This window comes from Hypanus sabinus, chromosome 6 (assembly GCF_030144855.1).
Source record: "Hypanus sabinus isolate sHypSab1 chromosome 6, sHypSab1.hap1, whole genome shotgun sequence".
In the NCBI taxonomy this organism is placed as follows: Eukaryota; Metazoa; Chordata; class Chondrichthyes; order Myliobatiformes; family Dasyatidae; genus Hypanus; species Hypanus sabinus.
Window position 1 is genome coordinate 157285124 of NC_082711.1, and position 9622 is coordinate 157294745.

The 9622-nt window shown below is 41.5% G+C and overlaps 1 protein-coding gene across 1 annotated transcript; it reads left to right on the top strand.

Annotated features, from left to right (window-relative positions):
• The first annotated feature begins 6178 nt into the window (after positions 1 to 6178).
• LOC132395105 (intersectin-1-like) lies at positions 6179 to 9390 on the top strand. Its single transcript, XM_059971414.1, has 2 exons — positions 6179 to 6447; positions 6726 to 9390. Exon 2 carries the CDS (start codon positions 6893 to 6895, stop codon positions 8687 to 8689), a length of 1797 nt encoding a protein of 598 aa, XP_059827397.1. The 5' UTR covers positions 6179 to 6447; positions 6726 to 6892; the 3' UTR covers positions 8690 to 9390.
• The last annotated feature ends 232 nt before the right edge of the window (positions 9391 to 9622 follow it).

The following is a 9622-nucleotide window of genomic DNA, read 5'->3' on the forward strand; positions in this document are numbered from 1 at the left end:
GTCAGTAGGGAGATGCAGAAGCCTGAGGCCTCACACCACTGGGTTCAGAAACAGCTACTTTCCTACAACCAGAGTCAGAATCTGATTATTAACACTGACATAATATATGTCATGAAAATTGTTGTTTTATTGCAGTAGTACAGGGAAAAACATAGAAATTACTATAAGTTACAACAAATAATTTGTGCAAAAGAGGAATAGAGCGGTCTCGGCCTTAAACATCAACTGTACTTTTTTATATTTATAGATGTTGCCTGGCCTGCTGAGTTCTTCTAGCATTTTGTGGGTGTTGAATAGAGAAGTCATATTCATGCAGTCATGGACCATTCAGAAATCTCATGATGAAGGGGAAGAAGCTGCTCTTGAAACGTTGAGCACAGTTCATCAGGCTCCTGTACTTCCTCTCATCCCCTTCGATTTCTCGAAGCAGCCTTCACAATCCTAATGGAACACTATGGCCATCTCCTGCACTTCCAACAACTTGATTCAAATTATAGTCTTTGAAGTAATATTTTATTTTGCACAGTATTGACTTGTATAATTTATGTATAATTAATATTCTGTGTGTTGCCTATGACATTGCTGCATGCAAGCTTTCCAGTGTGTACCTGTACCTCACTATAATTGTGAACATGACAATAAACTCGACGTGACGGGGTCTCTGATATCAGCTGTACAAGACCGGTGTGGGAACAGTGTCTTTTAGGGCTCAACCAGTTTGCTCAGTGACAGTGCTATGAACTCAATCTTGGTGACCTGGAGTCAACATTAAGGGTGCTAAGGATGCCTTCCTCACATCATTGTTATCATTGGACTGATTCATTGCTCTGTGTCAGTCCTGTTAATGGGACTGAACATAAATGCCCAGGGGTTTATGATGGAAGTTTGTGAGATAATAGTTCACAATCTACCTCTGTGAGTATGTCTGTCTGGCTGGTTAATAGGACAATCCTGCCAACATACCAACCTGTCCCAAAGCTGAATGCGAAAGGGAAACTATTGCTGTATCTAAATCCAAGTTGTAAACAAATGCTAGGTGATCCATCATTTTTTTTTTCCACTCTGATGTAACTGTTTGGTAGATCATGTCAAAGAGAAGTTAAAAGTCAGTCTTGTTTCTGTCAACCATGAAATGGCTCCTTTTAGCAGATCAACACTTTTCAGCCAGGTGCTACTTTTCAAAAAAAGAATAATAAGAATACATTTTCTTCAATAAATATTTAAAGGAAGTGCTATCTTTAAATTATTTGTGTTTTAAAAAAAAGTTGTCAAATGAAATATGACAGTCAGGATAAAGGCTAGTGGCACATTCTGAATTCGCAAGTTGAGAAGCAGACAGTTCTTGCATGTCAAACATCCAAACAGCTCTCACGAAGTAGACTTTGCTGGCATCTGCTGTAAATCTCTGGTTGTCCTTGCAAGGGTTATGACGTGCCTTCTTTTTGATTGGGTCTTGCTGCAATCTGAGGCTATTGCAGAAAGCATTTGGATGAGCATCTGTCAGAGATTTCGCACTTCTAATAGTCTCTTTGACAGAACTGCACAAATCCAAACACCCTCTCTGAATATCTCAGTTCCCCAGCTTTCAGAAACAGTGTATCGTTGATGCTAAGGTATACACAGGAGTGATAGGTATAATAGATGATATTATCATATCAAGTGAGAACACGGAGCAAAAATTGAAAAAGAAAATGTAAATTTGTTTAGGTACAATGTTCACTTCCTACAAAACAATTTCAGACTTTTGAAAGAAACATGAGTGAAACCAAGCACGCTGAGACAAAAAGTGTGCAGCAATTGTTTCATATGGCACATGCCACCTGACATTTTAAACGTCAAAAAAATCTGCTGAAGAACCAGCCAGATTTTTAAAAGAATGAAGTGTTCCGAAAGAGAATTTACAAGTACTGAAGCAATACCCTTGAAGTGTTATCAAGACTTTTATAAACTAAGCTCTTACCAACTGATACATTTATTGACACAGCCAATAAATTTATTCTATAAACATCAATGCAATCATCTGTGATTCATTCATTCATTCAGGGGATTTGGGCTTTGCAGACTAAGTCAGCTTTTACTTGGCCATTTCTAACAACCCTAGAGAAGGTGATGGTAGCCACTGTACCTTATTAAATCATTGCAGTCCTTGAGGTGTGGTTCTACCCACAATGATGTCAGGGAGGCATGTCTAAGATGGTGGGTTTGACGGAGGATTCATGGTAACTTGCAGCAGTACATCCTGTAGATGGTACAATCTGCTACTACTGTGCGCTGGTGAAAGAGTGAGTGAATAGATGTGGATGGGGTGCTGATCAAGTGGGCTACAATGTTCAATACGGCAGTAAACTTCTTGAATGTTGTTAAGCTGCCCTCATCCAGGCTAGTGGAGAGTATTCCATCACACTCCTGACTTGAGGCTTGTAGATGAAAGTCAGGGTTTGGGAAGTTAGGAGTGAGTTGCAAGATTCCTAGCCGCTGACTTGCTCATATGTATATATCTTTTCTAGTTCAGTTTCTGATCTATGGTCAGCACCCCCTCCCCAAGATATTGACAGTGAGAAATGAACTCAAAGGGCGATTGCTTGATTTTCTTTCATTGGATATCGTCACTGCCTGGCACTTGTGTTGCTTGAATGCACCACACCACCTAACAGGTCTCGCTGCATTTGGATTGGCTGCTTCATTATCGGAGGAATCTCAAATGGTGCTGAGCATTGAGCAATCATCAGTGAATATCCATGCTTCTGACCTTCCAGGTGAAGGAAGGTAATCGATGCAGCAGCTGAAGATGGCTGGGCCTAGGACATCATCCTGAGGAACCCCTGCAGAGATGATTTATCTCCATCCACCACGCAGCCATCTTCATTTGTGCTAGTATGGTTCTAATCAATGGAGGATTTCACCTCTGATTTTCTTTGAGCCAGGGCTCCTTGATACCCTACTCAATTGAATACCGCCTTAATGTCAAGGACAACTATCTTCACTTGATCTCTGGAGTTCAGCTCTTTTGTCCACGTTGGACCAAGTCTGTCATGAGGTCAGTTGCTGAGTGACTTTGTGGGAACTAAAACTGTACGTCCATGAGGAAATTGTTGTTAAACAAGTGCCAATTAATTATCCCTTCCATCATTTTGTTGCTAATCAAGAGTCATTTAATTGGGCAGTAAGTGATGTGTTGGAGATGTCCTGCCTGCTTCCTGGGGCTTAACTGGGCAATTTCCACATTGTTGGGTAGAAATTTTGTGGTTGTACTTGGAACTTGACAAGTTCTAGAGCACAGATCCTCAATACAATTGCTAGAACAGAGTCAGGGCTCATAGCTTCGTTGTATCCAATGCATTTGGAGTTGCTGATTGAAGTCACCAATGAAAAAAACTCTTCATTAATGTATTGCCATGGGGCATTTTATATTAAACCTAAAGAGCAAATGAGACTTTGATTTTAAAATATAATTCTCTGACTATGTAATCCTTGCTACAACAGGTAAATGTCAGTTGAAGTTTTGTGTTTATGTATCTGGAATGAGTATTGTATCCAAAGCTTTTTGACTTGGCAAAGAGGGCTGGGCTGATAACCAAGAAACTGGACAGATATATTAGCTGATGAACTTATACAAGATGACCTCAGAAAGAATATTTCCATAACATATAGCTTCCAAGCCAGCAGATGGTGTAGTGGCATCCACACTGGGCTTTGAGGCAAGTGGTTCTGGGTTCAAATCCAGCCAGTTCCATGCATGCTTTCCATCCGTGCTAGTTGAGTGTTGAGCTAGCAACTTGGCCTTATAAACAAAAACTGAAAAATACTAAAAAATGACAAAGTTGCTCCCCAATGCGCTACAAGGCATAGAGAGGAAGTAGCTATATACTTTCGCTCACAAGTACTTGCAGGAGTTTAGGTTTGTCCACAGAGATATTGGAGGAAGTACTTTAGTGTATTATATACATCAGAGTGTGAAAATTTGTAATTGAGAGCAATCATAAACATTCTAATGTATTTGGAAAGAGATCCTTTCTGAATACTGACTCAGATGACATAGGGTTTCTAGATATGAAAGCCGGAACTAGTAGAGGATTATGCAAACGTCATGTGGCCAGCTCTGAAACAAACATTATGCAGGTGTGCTGTAGCCATTGTTGCATTAGGCTACAAATCTTTACAGTGTGAGGCATAATCGTGCAGCTGAGAAATCTGTATAACCAGATAGAAATAGAATGGTTTTATAAATGCTCTTTAATCCTCAGTGCTGTGAAAATCATGTCAATAGTTCTACTGGAGAAACTTCCTAGTAATGTTTCATACTCATCTGCAACCAGCTACCTTTGATTACAAGCATCCATCTCAGTGATTTTGCTGGTGTTCTACTGAAGCAAGAAGGGAAGAGAAAGCATTTGCATTTATATGAAGCAGGCTGTATAAGTCATTCAAAAATACTGAAAGAAACCTTAAGAAAAATTATCATTGCCTGAGAAAATCAACAGCAGTCATACTGTACAAAAAAAATGGAATATTATAATCCTGTTTGGCAAACTGCAGAATTATCTCTTGTCCCTTGTCTCAGTGAATTCAATGTCATTAAGAAGATTTGCCAAAATGAAGTTTGTCTACTTCTTGTCAAATACATTCTTTATAATATTTTGAAGATGTGACCAAGCTGTCAGTTCTACATACAATCATAGTGAAATCCTGGCATTATATCTTCATACCAGAGATATACATATAACTGCAACAAATGCATCAATATTTAATTAATGTCAATATTTTCTTTTATTCAAAAATGTATGTAGAGTATAAATTTACCATAGTACAGAATCACTTGGAACTCTTCTTCCTTTACAAAGAGGGTTAAATACATAGTTAAACATTGTTTAATTGGACAGCTTTGTTGCAGCAAACATTAGCATTGACAGGTCTTCTGGCTTTGTCTCACCTGGAGATAAATTTTCCGCAGCCAATGGAATCAGAGCAGAGCATGTAATAGATGCACTCAGCTGCAGATTTTTATGTAATCAAATATATTTTAAAAATTGCCCATGGCACAAGAAGGGAAGAGCAGTTTGGAGATGATTTTATCAAGGTTTCAATAGGACAATTAGTCAACTTTCGCCACAGAATGTAGTCCAGAATGGGTAGGGGTTTATGGCTTTCTGCTGTTGGTGAAGTGTGTGTGTGGTTAGAAAAGCTAGAACTAATAATGGAAACTGCATACTGTAGCCTAAAGACCCATATCTGTCAGACATTGCCTCATGGCACTTTGAAACTAATGTTGGAAAGTGCTCGCTCAGTAATCAATGTTGTCAGTCAAAGAAGGAAAGACTGTATATCCTGGTAACTTTGCTTTATAATCCCATCTATTCTCATTGTTGGTTCACTGCTGTGTTCCTGTTTACTTTTCTGCATCAGTGTGTCAACCCTGGTTCAGTGGTGCCTCCCTCACCCCTGAGTCACGAGGCCAGAGATCAAGTCCAATGTAAAGATAAAATAAAGAGTGTGCTACTGTTGTAGTTGCCCTACTAAGGATATTTAAACCAGAGCATTGCTGCTCTCTGAGGTATAAAGGAACCCTGGGCTCCAAGTGGATGTAGCACAAAGGTTTGCTGTTTAAGTTCAACAAGTAATTTGAAGATTTCTAATGGGATTTTTGGGCTTTGTTGCAAAGGGATTTGAGGATGTAAACCAGGAAGTTTTGGTGCAGCTTTGCAGGGCACAGGTGAGATCACAGCTGGGGGATTGGTACGGTATAAACTTCTATATATAGTTTTAATGAAAGGGTATACTGTCAGTGATGCCAGTGCAGAGAATATTAACTGGGTTAATTCCAGGGATGAAGGGGTTAGTGTAAGAAGAGACAATGAGCAGATTGGCCCTATGCTTGATGGAGTGTAGAAGACTGGGGTTGTTTACATTGAAACATGGAATATTCTGATGTGGGAAGATGCTGCCCCATTGAGATTATCTAGAACTGGAATGTCCAAATTAGGCAACACCCATTTAAGACATGAGGAGGAATCCTCGTCTCAGGGCCGAGAGTGAAATTCTCTACCTCAGAGAGTTCTAAAAGCAGAAGTTGAAAGTGGTAAATTGGTAAGTTGGTTTATTATCATCACAAGTACAGAGAAGAGTCTTGTTTTGCAGGCCATCCAGATCAAAAGTGTTATCACATCTTATCATGTTAGCAGACTGTGCTGTCTTTACGACAGTTATTTAGTTTATAATATTTTCGCTTAGTAATTCATTCAATAGTATTTTCTAGTTAGAATTAGAAGTGTTTAAAGTGTATTCATTGCATGTAAAATATATCGGCATGCGATGACGTCACATCCGGTTTCGCTGCGTCTTGTGGGAAAACACCGGTTTGAAATTAGCGCGAGGGTGGGGGCTTTCCACGAGGCTCACCTGAGCACAAGCAGTTTTGCAGGCATGAGAAATCACAGTGAGAGCAACGCTGTAAGTTAATAGATAATCGATATATTGAACTAAGATATTAATGCTGATCCTGTTAGAGGTAACGACGGTAGATAATGTTTATGCTTTCGTTAGTTAAAGAGTCGCGGATAGTTTGCATGGAAGTGTATTTAAAGTAGTCAATGGAGCAGGTAAACTCTCCCTGTATACTGCACCTTAGTGTAATGTAGTTATAGTCACCTTTGCAAGTATTTACACTTGAAATGTGATATTAAGGAAGGAACAAATACTGTATCAATCTTGTATTGTTTTATCAACAGTTTTCACCATATGTTAATGTGAAGAGTGAACAGTAAATGGTTAATCTTACTGCGATCTGGTTCTTATTAACTGTGGTTTATCCGGACGTTAAATTCGGCGTTTCGTTACACCCGAAGGAGAACGTGACAGTGAAAAAGCGGCATTATCAGGTGTTTCAAGTGCTGCAATGTCAGCTCAATCCAGCATCAAGTCGACGCCGCCCAGCGACAAGGGCAGTAAACCGACATCAAGTAAGCCCACCCAGGCGTTATCAGGTGTTCCAAGTGCTGCAATGTCAGCTCGATCCGGGATCAAGTCGATGGCGCCCAGCGACAAGGGCAGTAGAACGACATCAAGTAAGTCCACACAGGCAAGAGCCAAGGCAGAAGCCGCCAAGGTGCGACTGCATTACGCCAAACAAGAGGCAGTTTTGAAAATGAAACTGGCCACCAAAGAGGCCGAAAGGGCCGCCAGACAAAGAGAAGAGGCTGCCAGAGAAAAAGAAAAGGCTGCCAGAGAAGCCGAAATCCAGAAAGAAAGGGCCGCCAGAGAAGCCGAAATCCAGAAAGAAAGGGCCGCCAGAGAAGCCGAAATCCAGAAAGAAAGGGCCGCCAGAGAAGCCGAAATCCAGAAAGAAAGGGCCGCCAGAGAAGCCGAAATCCAGAAGGAAAAGGCCGCCAGACAAAGGAAAGCGGCCGCCCGAGAAGCCGAAATCCAGTTGGAAATGGCAAAAATATCGACAGAGTTGCAAGTGCTGCAGCTAGAAAGAGAAGAAGCTGCTGCCATGGCGGAAGCAAAGTACATAGAAGAAGCTGAAGGGTCGCGTGATCTGACCGCAGCAAGATCTACTTTAGAAAGGACCAGACTGGAACGCACAAGCGACTATGTACAATCTCAAATAGACAGGCAGGCTCGTCTCCCCTCTCCATACGTATTCGATAACTTCCCCAGCTACGAGGAACCTCAGAGAGTCACGATTGCATCACATCCATACGAGGAAGGAAATTTACCCTCACGGCTCCGTGATGAAGTCAAGAATGAAAGAACCGACAACGCTCCTTCACCCCCACAACAGGACGGCGGGGAGGGAGAGGTTCACTCCAGGACAACAATTGTCAGCTCGAACTGTACAGAAGTTTGCGGTCAAACTCAGTCAAGCCGTTCTTGTTCCGAGATCTGCCTCACTGAGGTGTACCCTAAAGAAGCACAACAAGACATTACCAAGCGTAAAGTAACCGACGAGACGCTAGGTCAGTCAGTTTTCGTTCAAACCGAGCACGGAAACAAACTTGCACAATCAGCTCAAGATACCATTTCTTTAAAACCCAAAGACACCAAGGTCTTCAGAGATGAAGCAAATAATGGGGTTGCCCCATTGCCAATCAGAGAACCACGCCAGCGCTCACCAGATAACAAAGAGCAGGCAGTCAAACGGTTCACGTCCTTACGGAAAACCCAGAAAAGGAAACCTGAGATGCAGCAACACACCCGATTGGCCCACGAGGTACTGTGCACCCTAATGGCAGAGGTCACAGCCATTATAAACGCACAATCATTCCTACCTGTGTCTTCTGACCCAGAAAACCCCTTTATACTTTCGCCATCAACGCTCCTTACGCAGAAGGCAGGAGCACCTCCTCCACCAGGAGACTTTTCAGACAAGGATTTGTACACAAAGCAATGGAGACAAGTCCAGGCTCTGGCAAATCAGTTCTGGCCTCGCTGGAGACAAAAATATCTACCTTTGTTGCAACAGAGACAAAAGTGGACAGAACCCCGAAGGAATCTTCAAGTTGGAGACTTAGTCCTGCTCAGGGACAAGCAAGTCGCTCGCAACAGCTGGCCAACGGCCAGAATCACTGCTACATTCCCTAGCGGGGATGGACATGTCAGGAAGATCGAATTGAAGACTACCGACCAAGGCGATGTGAAAATTTACCAAGGGCCAGTTACAGAAGTTATTCTACTTCTACCCAATGACTGATTAAGAGACTAAGTTTTGTACTCTGCTCATTGTGACCTTACGAAGGTCAAGCGGGGAGTGTGCTGTCTTTACGACAGTTATTTAGTTTATAATATTTTCGCTTAGTAATTCATTCAATAGTATTTTCTAGTTAGAATTAGAAGTGTTTAAAGTGTATTCATTGCATGTAAAATATATCGGCATGCGATGACGTCACATCCGGTTTCGCTGCGTCTTGTGGGAAAACACCGGTTTGAAATTAGCGCGAGGGTGGGGGCTTTCCACGAGGCTCACCTGAGCACAAGCAGTTTTGCAGGCATGAGAAATCACAGTGAGAGCAACGCTGTAAGTTAATAGATAATCGATATATTGAACTAAGATATTAATGCTGATCCTGTTAGAGGTAACGACGGTAGATAATGTTTATGCTTTCGTTAGTTAAAGAGTCGCGGATAGTTTGCATGGAAGTGTATTTAAAGTAGTCAATGGAGCAGGTAAACTCTCCCTGTATACTGCACCTTAGTGTAATGTAGTTATAGTCACCTTTGCAAGTATTTACACTTGAAATGTGATATTAAGGAAGGAACAAATACTGTATCAATCTTGTATTGTTTTATCAACAGTTTTCACCATATGTTAATGTGAAGAGTGAACAGTAAATGGTTAATCTTACTGCGATCTGGTTCTTATTAACTGTGGTTTATCCGGACGTTAAATTCGGCGTTTCGTTACACCCGAAGGAGAACGTGACACAGACCATTCCGTAGTCTTATAACAGGGTTGTGGAAACTGTCCTTGAGTCTGGTGGTGCAGGCTTTCAGGCTTTTTGCATCTTCTGTCTGATGGGATGGGAGAAGAGGGAATGTCTGAGGAGTGTGGAATGTTTCGATATGTTGGCTCCAAAGGAGCAAGAAGTGTAGACAGAGTCTAGTTCCTGTGATTCGCTGAGCTCTG

What these genes read in the sequence shown, in the direction of transcription:
- LOC132395105 (XM_059971414.1), top strand. Translation starts at nt 6,893, where the DNA reads ATGTCAGCTCAATCCAGCATCAAGTCGACGCCGCCCAGCGACAAGGGC.